Source organism: Parus major, chromosome 3 (genome assembly GCF_001522545.3).
Source record: "Parus major isolate Abel chromosome 3, Parus_major1.1, whole genome shotgun sequence".
Classification (NCBI taxonomy): Eukaryota; Metazoa; Chordata; class Aves; order Passeriformes; family Paridae; genus Parus; species Parus major.
In genome coordinates, this window is record NC_031770.1 from 94,861,186 (window position 1) to 94,878,517 (window position 17,332).

Sequence of the window (17,332 nt, forward strand, 5' to 3'; positions counted from 1 at the left end):
TTTCATAATTAAAAATACTACTGAGGTGAAAAACCTGAGATCCAACTCTCCTTTAACTTCTATATAATATTTTAGCAGTTGAACAACATTTCATCCCCTGAATCTATCTGAAAATGTGAAAGGATCTGTTTATTTCAGTTGAAGCTTAATGTACTACCTGTAGATGGGTTTTCACTGTCACAAAGATAAAATTACAAAAATAAATAAAAACTAACAACAACAAAAATCCCCAAACACACAAAAACCCCAGTAAAAACAAAAACAACAACAAAACAAAAGCAAACAAAAAAAAAAAATCCCCAAAAACCCCACCCTGAATTCCAGAGACTACAAGACATTTCAGAAGAAACAGAATTCTGGAGTGCTCTGACTACATCTAGTGGAAGCAAATGAATTTTATTCCTAATAATGAGCTGGTCTGATATCGTGAATGAAAAGGTCTTAACCTCATTAAAATGCTCTGTAGGTCTAAACGGAATTGAGTTAGGCATCAGCTGAGATATGCAATTCCCTGAACACATAAAATTTTTAAGACAGTCTGATTTCCTTGGAAAAAAATGTTTGAGGGTCTTTCCAACCCATATAGCAAAATGGAAAAAGAGGAAAATTCCTTCAAATTCTTTCAAAAAGGTAAAATTAGTAGGTGTTGGTTGTAAATAAATTGTACTGCTCTTCTAGAAAATTTTAGATAAATTCTTCTAGAAATTTTAGATAAATGTACATTGTAAATCTCAACGAAGAACTCTGTGTTTTTACATTAAATAGGACATATATTGGTTAAATATATTTTGATTAGTGGTTTGGCAATCATGGTGACAAGAAAACATAAAAGCCCAACAAATTTTTTAGTAGAAAAAAAAGGAATTTTTGATGTATTTCCAATTTTTATTCTTATCGCATCTGCCCAAAATTTCATTTAATTAACAGCTCTGAGATTCAGTCTGTTCGTGTACTGACATACCAGAATCATGTCAAGAAAGCAAAATACGGAATTAACATCTCAAAACTGCATGTAATCTTTCCAAACCTCACATTTATTGCTTCCTCTTTCCCCAAAAGGGTGACCTTACACAGACACTAACCCTAACACAAAAGTAGAGCAATTCAGAAGAATAGGCAGAATTTTTCAAGCTAAAGAGTTTCTTTCTGTATTAAAACTGTATTTCTGTTTTAAAACTTTTGCTTTTGATATCTGCACAGAAATTCCATGAAATCTAAAGAAACCGAGGTAGCTACAATCTTTTAACTAGAAAGGACATTATAATCATATCACTTAACTGTAGACAGGTCATGACATTTCTTGGGGAAAAGAAGGATTTAGTGTCATTCTTTAATTACTTGTGAGGCTTGTATTTCCATAAAGAAAACAAACAAAAGAAAACCATGGTTTGAAATGAGAAGTCACAAGTGAATTTAAAAATAATGTTTTTGGATACTTTTCCTAAATCAGTGTTCCAAACTAAACCGAAGCTCTAACCAAAAACTTCCAATAGCCACAAAAATGTTTCGGGTCTCATGAGTGAAGATTAAGACAATAAATGTGAATAATTATTTTATGGTTTATACTGTTTAAAAGTAATTCAAAGTAATTCTAATATCACTGTTCTTGATTAATTTTGAGTGTTTTCTGGATTAGTCCCTAAGCTTTATTCACTGATAAGAAAAAGGCATATGAGTGGACTGAGTGGCCACAGTATCTTTTCCTATTTCAAATAAACGCCTTAACCCCAAATGTGTAATTTCAATTTAATCCCCAAACCCCATATTGCCCATTTAATGTAGTAATCAGATTTGGCGTGAAATATGTACTCTTATAAACACCACAAGTATTTTATAAGCTGAAAAATCAAGAATGAAAAAATATCTTTAGAGTTTCAGGATAATTTAACACTGGTTTGAACATTTCCCTCAATTCAGAAAAGCAATGGCCTAAACTTCAGCCATTTTATCTCCTACAATGGGTTGCTGTATAAAATAAGTCAAATGAAATGCACAGCAATGAGAGAAAATGTATTCTAGAGCTGTTAAATTTTCAAAATATTGCATAAAAAAATTCATGGAAAAATGATTCAGGAAAGGAGTGGTGCTTGTAAAGATGTGCAACACTACTGAATGTTGACCTTACAGAAATTTAAAGACTGAGGTCTAAATTAATTTGAAGCACATGCAGTATTTGTACTATATGCTACCTTGTATATTATTAACCATAAAAAAGCTGGATTTTTTTTTAAAGGAGATGTCTCCACATTTCACAGTCTAGAAACTGAAGTAAAGGTATTTATAATACAGTATAACATTTGACACTTGAAATCTTATTATTGTTGACTTGCCTTAAGCTTTGACCTTTGAATTTAACCTGATCATTGAACTTAAAATGCTCAGAAGCTCTTTTTCATTCAGTTACAAAACACATTAAATAATATGAATACAAGTGCCAATAGATAAGTGAGGACAAATCTTAATTTGCAACACATAAGCAAGAGAACTGTATGCAAAAATTGGGAGAAGATTGAAAATGAGAGCAAGTCTCCTCAGCAAAAATGTGAGCTAAGTTTTGTGACATTCAGAAAGAAAAAATAACCCTGCCTCTAAATGGCTTCTAGAATATCAAACTGCTAATTTTTATCATTGTTTGGTTTATCAAGGTCATGCCAGATAACTTGTTTACCAAATCTCTTCACTAAATTATGAAAAATTACAGATATTACCTTCTGTGTCTTGCATATTTGCCACTAACATGACCACTGCCATCACAGCCAGGCGTTGGACAGCTGCAAAAGAGAGAATTAATATATAGGTGCTGGTGTGCTGCAGAAACATTATGCTAAAAGCAGGCAGACAGTAGGTATTACAGAGATGGAGGGCAACAAAGACAGAAAGAGAAATCAAACAACTGAAGGGAAAAAAAAAAAAAGAGGGGATGCTTTTTATTAGCAAGTCTCGAGGGAATTAATTTCATCAGTGCAGCAGGGCATGAGCAAACCACCAATGAACTTGAAAGTGCATTATACCCATTAAAAGGCACGAATTTTCTAAATTGCTAATGGGGATACATTTTACACTCAGAGCACTAACCTGAACAGCTCTTGTATGGCTGGTTCCACGGGAACTGCAGAGAGATGGAAAACATATAAAAATTTATCATCTATTACAAGTACCCCTCTTCTACAGAAAATTACCAGAAAGGTTGTGTAAAAGCAGGGTCAGAATGAATCGTGCAAAGAGATTCTGGAGGATGAAGGTCACCCTGAGCAGGGGCCTTGAGTGATTTACTGAAGCAAGAGACATACCTCGAACACCTTTGGAGCGTGTGCGATGGCGCTTCTCGTCTGCATCCACCTCCATCTGGGAATAGATTAGCAGGCAGTCAATGTTCTTATCCTGCATGCACAGACTATCAATGCACAGACTGATACAGTCTCTCACACGATTTATTGACACAATTTTAATTCCATTTTATCCTGTAAGGGAAAGTTCTCCTTACAGGGGATTTTTAGGATCTTCGTGTTTATTTAAAAACAGAAAATGCAGTTATTTCTGCTTTAAACCAATCAGTTTCTGTGCTCTGCTTTCATAGCAAATTGTGTGCAACTAAGTGCTGGTTCCTCTTTTCAAGGAGATACTTCTGACATAAACACTTCATTACTTCCATATATTCCAAAACAAGGATTCAATACATTTCTATACCATTCAAAAGTAAAATCATGGAGTCACACATCACAGGTTGTTTTTAACTAAACCCTTTACAGTGGGAAAGAGAGGAAGGAATGATGACTGAAAAGGAGATGAAGATTCATCATTAGACCTTCAAATATTTCATGTTATTTAATATGGCATTACAATCTTTGCCAGTATATTTCATTGTTTAGTTGTATTTTCATGTTTCAGGAGTGGGCTCACTTGCTACACAAGTAGATCTTTATCTTCATTTTACAAACCGCTTGCCTATCCACTGTACCTTTTGTGCAGTAATAAATATATAAATATCTTATATATTTACCAGATAGGGGCAAGGCTGCAGATTAGATATTGGAAAGTATCACAAACACTGATCTATAGTAGTTAATGTAGGGCCACATTATTTCTTCTCATTTTACATGCACAATTGTCACCAGACTTTAAAAGGTAAGCTAAATAGGATAGCTGGAGTTCAGGATTTTGTTTGACAGAAGCAAATTGTACTGAACTATGTTGAGAGACTGAGTCAGGGAAAATATATGCAGTAGCTGTATCACCAGCTCCTCTGGCTGTAGAAGAACAAGATGGCAAGATGGATCTACAGTGCTTCTTCATACATAGTGATGATACTGTAAAGGTCAGGAAGCACAGAAATAGACCATGGAGCTCTAGTTCCCCCAGGGGGAAAAAAAAATCAATCACCCCCTTTATAGCAATATCCCTGGATTGATATCTGGCAAGAATGTCTTATATCTCATACAAAAACATGGAAAAGGGTCCAAGTGAGTTGCAGGTAACCCTTTAATCACCTAACTTTCTTTGGTCAGTACCTTAACACAAATGATTTGGGAAGTAATTAGGAAAGAAGAAATCAAGGAACATTTTTACAGAAGTCCTTCAACACATAACAGCATGAAGAAATAATCACCTCAACAAAAGGTGATAGGGATTTGGTAAAAAGAAAATGTCACTCTCACAAGACTCTGAGCTACTGATATAGTTCTGTTTCTTGTCAGTCATCATCTGATTCCTGGTGGTGTGCTATATTCCACACTAAAGGGATTATTTAAAATAGACTGATATTATGAAATCTAATAAGAGCACCAGCCTCTCTTAGGGGGCTTCAGGTCAGTCTTCTGCATAACTTTGAGTGGGTTTCATTTTAAAATTAAGACACCTATATTTAGCTGTGTGCAGATACATTCGGAGCATAAGCTTCCATCTTCATCAACCAATCATGCTATATGAGATCCTTCAAGGTATTCCATCAAACCTTCAACTACCAGTCCAGAAAAGTATGGAAGGGTACAGATAGATCCTTTGTTGTATCTAGTAAACCTGTTCAGAAGTTTCAGGTATCCTCTGGCATTAGAAATGGCACTAACTGTCTATGCTTAGACAACTGAATTTACCCATAGGTTAATGCAGCCACCAGAGCTTGAGGACCAACTCCTCTGATCAGCTATATGATGTTACTTCAGGCTGGACAAAATCAGCCTCTAGGCACCTCTGTGTCTACTGTCTAACTCTCCATCAACTATTGCATGAGACACTTGGCATGCCTGTAGATACCTCCTATAGGCACCCAAACCGAATCTTCAACCCACCCACAAGTATCTACCCTACAACTTGAGCTCACATCCTAGCCAGCTTCTTAGGTCCAATGACTTGAGAGTCATTTGAAGTTTTTAAAGCTGCCATATCAAAACACATAACAGCATCTCAGAAATATACGTTACTAGATGATGATATTCTTTCCTTCTGCTAATAAGAAAACAGTGCACTGTATTATTCTATATCTCTTGAAGCTGTAAGGACTTGACAGGAGACCAGAAGTGAAGTTACTTGACTTTTGGACTAGTATGTTTTTAAAATGTTTGAAAAACATTGGCTTCATTTGTTAATACTGAAAAACCTGATGAAAGAACTATTACGATCTTAACCTGGAAATGCTGCCCCAGTTATTATGACAGTGTGTTTAAATATATAAGGGACAAACTACAAAACAAAGATTACCTGTCTTTCTAAACCAAAGTAAGCACTTCAAGAACACTGAGGGTAGTATAGTGCACTTTTAACTACACTGGCAATCACAGAAGAAATCACTAAGCTGGAAAAGCTCCTTTAAGATCCATACAATACATATCCAGAAGCAGGTCAAAGAAATAAAAACATTATAAAAGCTGCTGGCACACAATACTCTTTTAAATTTTGTTGTGTACCCTATATAGTCTGCTGCTTCCACAGCCAAGAACAAACTGACTTGCCATTATCTGTGACCTAGATGTCCTTTCATATACAGTAATGTGATCTAGGATGCTCTAGGACACATCAAATGATGACAGGTGCCAACATTTAGTCAATAGAATTTTGCTGTACCTTGATATTTGTATGCTTGCTCACAGATCTTTATCAATCGTATCAAAAATTCAGCCTTCATTCCTTCATGGATTACATTTTGGATGCTGGGAGCAAGCAACTTCCTGAAATTCTAGCAAGATTTACATTGGTTCTTCAGAAGTAAAGCCACCTGGTAGCCTACCATTGCAGTCCTCAGTGGCACCCCTGGCACTTTCATGGTCAGGAACAGAATTCTGCTACTGAGACCATCAATCTCACACCAACACAGACTTTCTCATCACTTTCACATGCAGAAAAAGGAAATGTGGATGTTGGTCTCACAAGGAGTTCACCATAGTAGTTCTAGTTTACTCGTAACCTCTAAATTACAGTTCTGTAGCTCAGCTCTTACTTAGCCTCTGTTCCAGGAAAGAACATGTGGTGGACATGGAGGATAGGCTGGCTAGAGTTAGTCTTAGCCTGGCACATCATATTATGTATCAAAGCATAGAGAAAGGCATCAGGAGTAGGAAGAGTAGAAAATTTTGACCTTCCTTCAAAGAGAAACTCTGGAAATAAAAATTGAAAGGTCTAAGCTGATTAGAGAGTGTAGTACTTCTACAAGAAAAAGCTGAAATAATTTGGTTTGCTAAGCCTGGAGAAGAGAAGGCTTCAGGGTGACCTAATTGTGACCTTCCAGTACCTGAACAGAGCCATCAAGGAAGATGGAGAGGGACTTTTTACAAGGGCATGTAGTGACAGGCTAAGAGAGGTAGTGACAGGCTCAGAGCAGGTTTAGATTTGGTATCAGGAAGGTATTCTGTGAAGGTGATGAGAAACTGTAAAGAAGAGGCTGCCCAGAGAAGTTGTGTATTCCCATCCCCAGTGTTCAAGGCCAGGTTGGATGGAGCTCTGAGCAACCTGGTCTAGTGGTACATTCCCTGCAAAGTCAGGGGCCATTCTGTGATTCTATGATTCTCAATTCTCAGGAGGAAAAGATAAAAGAGGTTTAGATAGAAATTAAATCTGTAAATTAGAATTTAAAATAATCAAATTATTGGATGTGCTTTACTTAGGATAATGAGCAGAGAGAAGTAGATCTAGAAATTCTGTACCACCATTATACACATTCGTGTTACTGAAGATTTAGAGAAACAAGACATGAATAGTTATAGTGTTCTAACAAATAAACCACAACATGCTATACTAAGTACAGATTTTCTGAGTAAAACCAAAAAGAATGTCTGTGTGGTCACCTGCGTGCAGGAAATACAACTTGCTACATCTTACTGTACAGAATCATATACCAGTAACTACTACACATACAAAAATGCAAGCTGCTTTTAAATTGTCAGCATTTGAAACCTGGAAATAATAATGAGACAAACTGAGAAGACAATCTTATAACATAAAATGACTACAATTAAAAGCAGCTGAAATAATTTCATTAAATGCTAAAAACAGAAAAGGCACATAGCCATAAGAGAAGAATTCATTAATAAAAGTGATTTGATTATTATTATTATTTGAAAATGTAGTAATAGTAATCAACTTTTTTTTTTTTTAAAGAGCTATTTGTCACTATTCATCATTTTAAAATCAAAACCTCAGACAACATTTACCCCCCAAAATAAACATAGGCTAATAGGTCTTCAATACATTACTGTTACTTGGGGAATGAGGGAGAACTGAATAAAATATTCTGAAAAAATGTTACTTGTAACTTTTAAAATTAACCTTTACTAATTCTTGAGGGGATGGTGTGGCTCACTAAGTTAATGTTCCTGATGCTGACCCTTAGTAATGTCATATAAAAGCAATATGGGATACAAGATGATGACATAATTAGCACCAATCAACACTTCATCATGGAAAATCTGTAATTAAAAACACTTGATACTGCTCTTTGAGAATATTCTAAAAGTTGTCAGTAAAGGTAGCCTAGTCAGGATATCATATCCTTAGACACCTTTCAAACATTTTGCCTTCTCTTATTGAGCATTCAGACAATATAATAAGCGCTTCATAAAATCAGCATATATATCAGAGTTAGCAAGTATTTCTCCAGAAAATATTCTATATTAAAATATCTTCCAGAAAAAATATTTTGTATAAAAATTATTTTTATACAAAACTAATTGTAAAAATGAAAAAATATATACTTAACAAGAGCATTTCTAATATAATTCTACAGGAATACATTTTAGCCTTACAATATTCAGTATCTTCACCAGTACTCTGGAAGATTATATGATACTGAAATATGCAGATAATAGAGAAATTAATGGAATGATAAACTATGCTGGAGACAGGCCAATTACATACACTGGCCTGCATCATTTGGCAGATTTGATCCATCTGAATAACATGCTGGTTCCAAGCTCCTGTATGTAGGAACAACACTTATGGGCCATGCTTGAGAGACAGAAGATCACAATCTGCCAGGCAGTAACAGTGAAGTGGATCTGGACAACCAGATGAGTCTGACCAACTTCTGTGCTGCTGCAGCTGAAGAGCAGAATGTGATCTATAGCTGCACAACCTTTAGGGTTGCATTAATTTTCCACAAAACCACTGAATTATTCAGATATGGTCAGTAGCTTCTAAGAACAGAAAGCAAGTTTTCAACAGGACCTTACCTGTAGACTTGCTGGATACCCTGTTGAAGTCTTCAGGTTTTTAAAGTATTTAAGGCTTTGAGTCTCACCACAGAACTACCTGAGCTCCTTAAAGTTTTACAACCAGCACCACTCTCCCAATCTGTAGACACATTCATATATCTACCATATGCACTTTCTCAGGGCTGCCAGCTGTAAATGATCAAGAAATTTAGGCTCCTTTCCAGGACAAATTGAGATTTTTTGCTCCCTTGTGGGGAAGTAATTCACCACTTTCTTCCCTTGAAGGCAGGTACTCCTGAAAATGATCCTTCCTGGTAAAATTCTGAAGGTATCTGAATTTCTAGTTAGAAGCATGGTGACTGCAAGGTTCAGTCCCAAGTTCCTAAGTTTCCAGGTCAGCAAACATTTTCTTAGTGAATTATTATGGTTTCTTTCTAGCCATGAGGTAACAAAAGTCTAGAAAGCCACAAAAAAATAAAGACTTTAGATCTGGACTTCCAAAGCTCTTCTTTCTTAATTTTTTTCTTGCATTTTTTCAAATCAAAAAATTGGATTCTGAAATGCTCTTAAAAGATGTCCAGTGTTTACTGAGGCAGAGCATTCACTGTCTATACTGTAGAAAGTTGTGGGCTCCTCAGGACGAGATGGACATGGAACCCCTGGAGAGTGTCCAGAAGCAGGCAACAAAAATGATTAAGGGACTGTAACATCTCTCTTACACAAGAAGGCTGAAAGAGATGAGCCAGCTCAGCCTCCAGAAGAGGTGACTGAGGGGACCTCATCAATGTCTGTCGGTATCTGAAAGGAGGCAGTCAGAGGATGCTTCCAGGCTCTTCTCAGTGGTGCCAAGCAATAGGACAAGAGGCAACAGTCAGAAACTGATGCACAGGAAGTTTCACCTGAACATGAGGAAGAACTTCTTTACTGTGCAGGTGACTGAGCACTGGAACAGTTTGTCCAGAGAGGCTGTGGATGGAGTCTGCCTCACTGAAGATATTCAAGAACCATCTGGACACAATTCTGTGCCATGTGCTCTATGATGACCCTGGTTGAGCAGTGAGGTTGGACCAGATGTCCCACTGTGGTCCCTTCTAACTTGTCTCATTCTGTGATTCTGTAGATGATCATTTGTGACCTCAAAAATCTACGGGAATTACTATTAAATACTAGAATTACTGCGTAATTGTTATTGTCAATCAAGAATATTGTTTAAAATTATTAGAAATCCTGCTTTTCCTAATCAGTTATAATAGACATACTCATAATGTGATAAAAGTAAAATGTTTGAAGAAAACAATATGACTTCATGAAAATGTAATGAGTTTATTATATTAAAACATTGTAGTTTAAAATTTATCTCCACATGACTCAAGTTACTCAGTAAAGGCAGATTTTCAACCCCTATGATGCAAGATTCAAATTTCTGCAGGTAAGATTTCTTTATTATTTTTATAGCCAAATTTTTCTCAGCATCTCTTTTTATAACTTAAAGAAAATGTTATTTCATCTGTGTGAAAGTCAAATGAAAAATTCAAAGATTTTTTTTTTTTAATCTAGTGTATCAAGGAATGAAACAAAATATGTAAAATGTATTTCTCACATTTAAAATGCTCTTATATCCATAATCAAAGAAATAAGACCTGGAAAATGATGAGTAGTTTATGAAAGCAATGTATCCCATACTATATAAGTACTTTGTGGAGTCTTTCTAAAAAACTGCAAACTTACCTCCTATTGTTCTCCTCGGAAAATACTAGGCAAATCCAAATTGTAACATAACCTCTTTTCAAGCATGTCTGTGTATTCTAAAATAAGTTAATTTCTAAAGTATGACTCCTGGTAATCTGAATGTGTTTTTAAAGACTGGAGATATATTTTGTGAGACATTGTTTAAACCACCTGGTAAATGAGACATTTATCAATTACTTCAATGGGCCTCAAATATCTCTGTTGTGTAAGACTATCAGTTTTAGCAGGTCCTCCTCTCCCCTAAGTACTGACCAAACCTGAATTAATAAAAGTATCTGAACCTTAATTTGTGCCTTACTGATCATAATTTTATAAATTAGTTGCATTCTAGGATAAAATGTGTGTACTTGTGGATGAAGGGAAGATAGTTGATGGCATTCAGCTCAATTTTAACAAGGCTTTTGAAGGCTTTTGACAGAGTATTTTTGTGTCTCATTATGACTGTATTTGCATAGTCACTTCTTTAAAATCAGTTCTTAATATTTCAATCATCTTGATTAAATATCGTCTATTACTGTTATTAACAGAGCACAGTAAAATGCAGTACCTTGATTTTGACAGAAACCTGTCTGACTCTCCCAAATACATTTAAGGCACTTGTTTCTTATTTTAAAATCTACAAAAGACACACAAAACTGCAGGACAGAAAGTGACTCTAAGAAGCTACTGGAGTGTTTAAGGAAAAGTTAGGCAGAACAGAAACTCAATTTTCTCTTCTTTCAGACTCTTTCCCCAACGAACCCATTTGCCTTCAGATGGACATCTGAAATTTAGTTCAAATATTTTAGAGCACCCTTTTTAGGAAAAGGCACATTTTTATAAAAGAATTACTGTATTTGAATCTTCCCCTTAGGAACATACCAGCATACAACCAGAGCAGAGTTCCAGGGGGAACTCAGTAAAGATAAAAGTTACAAGTTGAGGGTACATTAATACAAAGCGAACAAATAGGCACCTGGGCAAATTAATGACTAGAATATATATTACTCCTTTGCTCTCTTCCACTTGTGATGAACACACAAGGCTTTTATTAGTATCAAGGAGAGTCCTTCTTGCAGAACAATAGGAGAATATATCCTCAGGACTTGTTCTGAAACTTTGAGTAAGAGTCATTCTCCTGCTATAATGCACAGAGGGAATCTAATCCCTCCATTTTCAGATGAACAATGCAGGCTGCAGCCAAATCTATAAATATAGGCCAGAATAAGCAGAATTCTGGTTAAACTCACAAGTTTCTCATATATAATTATATTTTTTGTCAGGAAATACAGTTGGGGATCAATGAAGTAACCTGGAGGGAAACAGGGAACACTTGCAAGTATTTCTCATTGGCCTCAGATTAGAGTGGAAAAGACCCAAAGAGCACACAGGTCATTTGAGCATCATTCTCTTATTACCTCTTTTTGTTTTAGATATGAGGAATGAGAAAGTAGTGTGTAAAAAAGAGGTAAGAAGAAATAGCACTGGAACTATAGCACTTCTTTCTTAGGAGCAAAGTTATCCACTCATCAGTCTGGCTCCATAAAGATACTTTAGATATGCTAAGTGAATAGGCTTTGGGACATGAACCTGAATTTCCTTTGGGAAGAAGACATCCAGAATATGTCCCACAGGTGAGCAACTCAGATTGTCCATCCTTTAACCAGTCCTCCACCATGGTCCTGTGCCAGGCTACTTGATCTGTGAAGGGTCAGGGTGGTGAATATCATCACATGCTGACATGACCTTCCAATACCAAAGTCTCAGGAGCTTTATAGTTAGTAGTGTTCATTTTTACCCCCTATTTATAATCATTTCTGACTGGGGACCTAAGTATTTTTCATATGAGAAGAAAAACTAACTGCTTTAAAATTCCTGTTACAACTCATATTTTGGTTATACAGATAGGCTTAAACAAGAATTCACATTTCCTTGCATTAGATGTAGACATTGAAAGAAAGCAGTCTTTAATTTGAAGGCCTCCTAATAAGAAATTAAATATAACAGAAGGAAAAATAGGCCTACATTATTTGTCCAGTGCAGTCTGTAAAGCACTCAGAAGCAGCACAGATTAAAGCTGAATGAAAAATTTCTAGAAAGAATCAAACAAAAATACAATGAAATAATTTGGATTTAAAAGAACTGTAATTTCCTTGTCATGAATAGAAGAAACATAATTCTTCTTTTAGAAGATACCACTTTCACGTGGGGGGATAAGCAACTTAAACCCTTAGTAACATCATAAAATGAAATTTCTTGAAGATTATTTTCTGTATTGTTGGTAATTCTGAATGAAACGTACACCAAACTCACTGAATTTATTCTAGAAATTCTATTAGCATGGGGTTACATCCATAAAAATCAAGAGATTATAGTATTTTTTTATCCAAAACTCCTAGTTTCATTTAGTGATATAAAAGATGTGGCTTCTTGCTCCCTCTGTCTGGATGGGTGTGTGGTTGTGTGTGTGACATTTGTGTTCCTGAGTTCTCCGAGTGTCTGTCTAGAACCTGTGTGAGAAGCCATGAAAGCATGTAGTTAGTTATGCATATGTACATGTAGTTCACACGTGTGGTTTGTGTGCTTGCTGCAAGTGAATCCTCAGCCTTGCTCCTGGCTGAACTCAGGGACAGGCATCAGCAGCAGCCTTGCTTCTCTTCAGGTTCTTGATTCTGGCATGATTTATTTTCCTCTAAAATCCCATTCCTAAACACAATGTGTTCAAAAATGACAGATATAAGGCATCAGAAAGGTTATTTTTCTAATTCTAAATTTCAAGTGTGGCCATTTGTTATATTTTGTATGGGAACAAAGGCAGAAAAATCATTTAGCTCATGGCAGATTGAGATTTTTCACAGTATTATGGAAGAAAATTTGTAAGAAGAGTGCTTTAAATATTTAAATATTTAATTTTTAGAAATCAGGAAGCCAATAAGACTTCCTGAAATACAGCATTAGATTTCACAGACATGGGGCTCACAAGTAACACAAAATGTTCTACACTGCTGGGCTTAAAACCCACTAGCTTAAGGAAGGCATGCAAGGCAAGTGTACAGTCTCTATAAAACAGTCTTGGCACACGTGTGTAATTTGTTCTTGCACACCCTACGTGCTAGTCCTGAGGCACAATGTGCTCCAAAAGACAGGTTTACATTTAACTCCTAGAATTTAACATCAAAGACTAATTTCATGGAAGCTTATGTTCTGGATGAGCATCAAAACTGAGAAACACCTTTACTCAACATACATCTTAAAAGTATAAACAATGGTCTTTTGGGCACAGCAACCTAATGAAGGTTTCCACACTTCTATTTGTCTAATATTTTTTGCAACTATGTTTATCAAAGCGCCAATTTTATTAGCTGAAAGGTACCTACCAAGGAAGGGCTGTACGAGTATTTTCTGTAACTCTCATTCAATGTATTTGCACTACACATCTTTGAATTACCACTAAAATCCTAAGAGAATAAAGAGCAAGCCAAATATGGGGCCTGCACCAATAATGAGGAGCATTCTGCGTACCACCTATCACCATATGCAGAAGTAAGACCAGATGACAAAAAGCCAAAGTACATTCACTGAAATTCAGGTCAAAGTGGTCATAACTTAGAGTTTTAGCTTTATCTTTGAACGTCCTAATGACTGTAATCTTGATCATGCTGTGCTTCAACCTCTTGGTTGCCTTGAATCACCTACATTTAGGTCAGGCCTAGAGGCCCTCTGATGGGGAACAACCTCCCAGAGCTGTGCTTGGCAAACTGCTTGGAAAAAAGCACACAGCTCTGCAGAAACATAAAGTCACTGACTTGTTCCCACAGTTCAGCCAGAAGCAGAGCTGTAAGAGTTACAGCTCTTAAAAGCTGTAAACCAAAAGATCATTATGGAAAAGAAGAGAGGAAAGGAAAAGCTTCAACTTTCCCACTTTGCGTAAGAAATTTCACTTCCACATCTGCCACAGGCTTACCCTGCCCTCCCTCAAAGAGGGAATAGGGTTTCTGAAGTAAAATTATAAAACTTACCTACATTATCTAAGTCTGTAATGAATTGAGGAGACTGTTGGTTTATCTTTGACTTATTCATCCCTTAAATAAGGAATGTATAAAAATACTTATTTTTCTGAATACAAGGAGAAAATACAGTCAATTAAAACATATTTAGTACTGTCATGTATTGTTTCTCACTGAGAAGCATACACAGATACTTATGATATAAAATGTCCACAATAAGCTTTTATATAAACCAGTCTCCATATCCACAAATCAGTATCAGTGAGTATAAGTATGCTGCAACATACACATATGCAATTTATGTTCTTAAAAAACTAGGATACCAGATTTTAAAATCTCATTTCTAGTATCCCTAACTCAAAAATATATCACAACTAATACACATGCTAAGGTTTGTTGATCCAGAATTGCTTCCAGTGTAGAAAAGAGTCGTATTTTCAGTGGCATTGAATCAGACTGATAATTATTGAAGATACCTATAACCATTTTTGAACAAAACAGGGCAAAGCACCACATAAAATACATATTATTAAAAAGATGGGACTGGTGTTTAAGGTTTTGATTAAATACAATTAGACATAAGCTATCTGTAGTGGATATGTACCATGCAAAAGACAAGTACTTCAGATATAGAAAAGGACATATTTATCAATTATATCTTCTTTTTAATTCCAAAAGAAAACTATGTAGGTAAACTTCCAGTTTAGTAAACTAACAGTCTGCACACTGAAAACTGGATAGTTAAAAAAAAAAAATAAAATCATAGTCTGCTAAAACTAGCTAATTGCTGTCCCTATTAAGTGAACAGACTACCATCCCTTCTTCCCCATTCACTGCTCCACAACAACAGAAGCTCCTTTCTGGTTTTAGGTTTTATCTAATCACAGCAGTGGTAAGAATACTATTTCAGAACTACATGGTACCAGAAGTGTTTGCTGTTATTAGTGTACAGGCCATTATGTTTTCAAAGGGTATGTTACGAATAGCTTATATAAATATAAACTATTTAAGTGCAACAATTAAATGATAAATTAATAAGATAGGCAAGCAAAATATCAATCATGGCCCTTCTAACATAATTAACATAAATTACACAGGATCACAGATTATTGTACTTTTTGCATAAGAGCACCTACTTCAGTTGTTCAATAACTTGAATACTTTTAACACTAAAATTATACAACACAGTACTCAAAGCATAAAAAAGAGACCACAAGAATAATGAATATTCATTGGTAATTTTCTGATCAAAACTTGTTTTAGTTTTATTAAGGTAGCAATTTAGAAATTTCTGGGGTAAAAAAAAAAAAAAAAAAAAAAGGAAAAAAAAGGAAAGAGGAAACACAGCCCAAATGGACAGGATTTTGTAGCATAATATACAGTAAACTCCAGATATCTTCCTAAGACAGAGATGACAAGAAGTGTAGTGATAACTACTGCACTGTGACCTAGGGGCCCATACAAGGCCTAAAAAAGTGCTACATTAAAGTAGGCCCGTTATTACCAGCACAGTTAGCAATTTGGATGATTGCATGAGTTTTAGAACGTAATTAAGCTAGCATAAAGAGTGTCCCTTTAACTCCTGCAATGAAAGGACAGGCAGAAAGTGATTTTATTTTAATTTATTAATAGATATTTATTATGTTTTTCAATTTTCTTTCATTTCTTTTTGTCACTCTGACATCAAAGCACCTGTAAATTCTATTATTATAAATATGGATTATTTTTAAGCAAATTGAAAAGCCCATTTATTCTTAACAAGGCACAAAAGAGATTTCCTACTTCAGATTATTATGCTGTCTGTACTTGTTTCAAGATCTAGAAAGAACTGTTGTTAAATAATTCAAAGCGGTCAAACAAGACCAAATTGGTAGAACAATCTGTATTCTGCCCTCAGTTGAAACTTTGCCTTTTGACTTAACTTAATACAGTTACTCAAGTAACAGTGAGAAAGAATCTGATTAACTCTGTATATGTTTGTTTGCTATGAGGATAAAAGAATGAAAATGAAGACTTTCAAAATCTCTGCATCCTTAATGTCAGTTTTGTGACATACTCTCCTATTATACCACCAGCAACACAGGACCAAGGGTGTAAAGATTTTGTCTCCTTGATTCATGTTGTAAAGATGGAAAATGGCATCATTAGGTTTCGTTTTGACAACTAGGTGAAAGGACTGAAGTGAATTCTGTATTTAAAAAGGTCCCTTTCATCCCTGAGTAACAGAGATAAACCTAAGATTTATAGAAGTATGTATGTGCATTATTTTACATACACTCTGAAAGAGTTGATCTGATGCAGGACAATGTTGTGAAGTGCAGATGTTTTCCGGGTTTCTTTTCTTCCCAAATTTCATGTTAAATCCTTAACATGAAATGTAGGATCTGAGGCAGCATTTCTGAGGAGACAATATACTTTTAATATAGTTATTATGCTTTCTGGGTGAGAGAATGTTTCTTGGCAAATGCAAAGAAAACCATTTATGCAGAAAAAGCATTCTGGCTCCCAAACACATTGAAAAAGGATGTCCAAAGTTCTGGCTGTTCTTACCACCTATGGGAAAGGAACAGTGCCAGCAAGAGGACAGGAATCTGTCTATAAAATTTGCAACAGCAAAAAGGCTCAGTTCTTCTAATCATTGAGATTTTTAAAAAGTTTTGAGAACTTTTTGCATAAACCAATGGCTGGCAAGTCTACAGACGACCTTCAGAATAAAAAAAAGGTTAAAATTGTTCAGAGATTTGTCAAAGTAATTAACACCACATATTATAAAGGTACAATGCAAGATTATTCCTCTGAACTGTATGTCCTAAAGAGTTGATACATGATGCAGGTATCACATACCAGTATTATATACACAGAGAATTAAAACTAAATTTGCATGCAAACTCAGATGTGCTACATATATATACATATAAATGTACAAATGTAAGAGTTAAAATATCTGAAAATATGTCT

General features: G+C 35.4%; 1 protein-coding gene across 15 annotated transcripts in view; it reads right to left on the reverse strand.

The window, feature by feature from the left end:
- Positions 1-17,332, reverse strand: part of MYT1L (myelin transcription factor 1 like) — a 307,933-nt gene that overhangs the window by 126,418 nt on the left and 164,183 nt on the right. For all 15 annotated transcript variants that reach the window (XM_033513050.1, XM_015621695.3, XM_015621697.3 and 12 more), the window contains exons 3-5: positions 3,291-3,345; positions 3,076-3,109; positions 2,709-2,771 (exon numbers count right to left, since the gene is read on the reverse strand). In XM_033513050.1, coding sequence (XP_033368941.1) covers positions 2,709-2,771; positions 3,076-3,109; positions 3,291-3,345 — 152 coding nt within the window. The remainder of the gene's footprint in view (positions 1-2,708; positions 2,772-3,075; positions 3,110-3,290; positions 3,346-17,332) is intronic.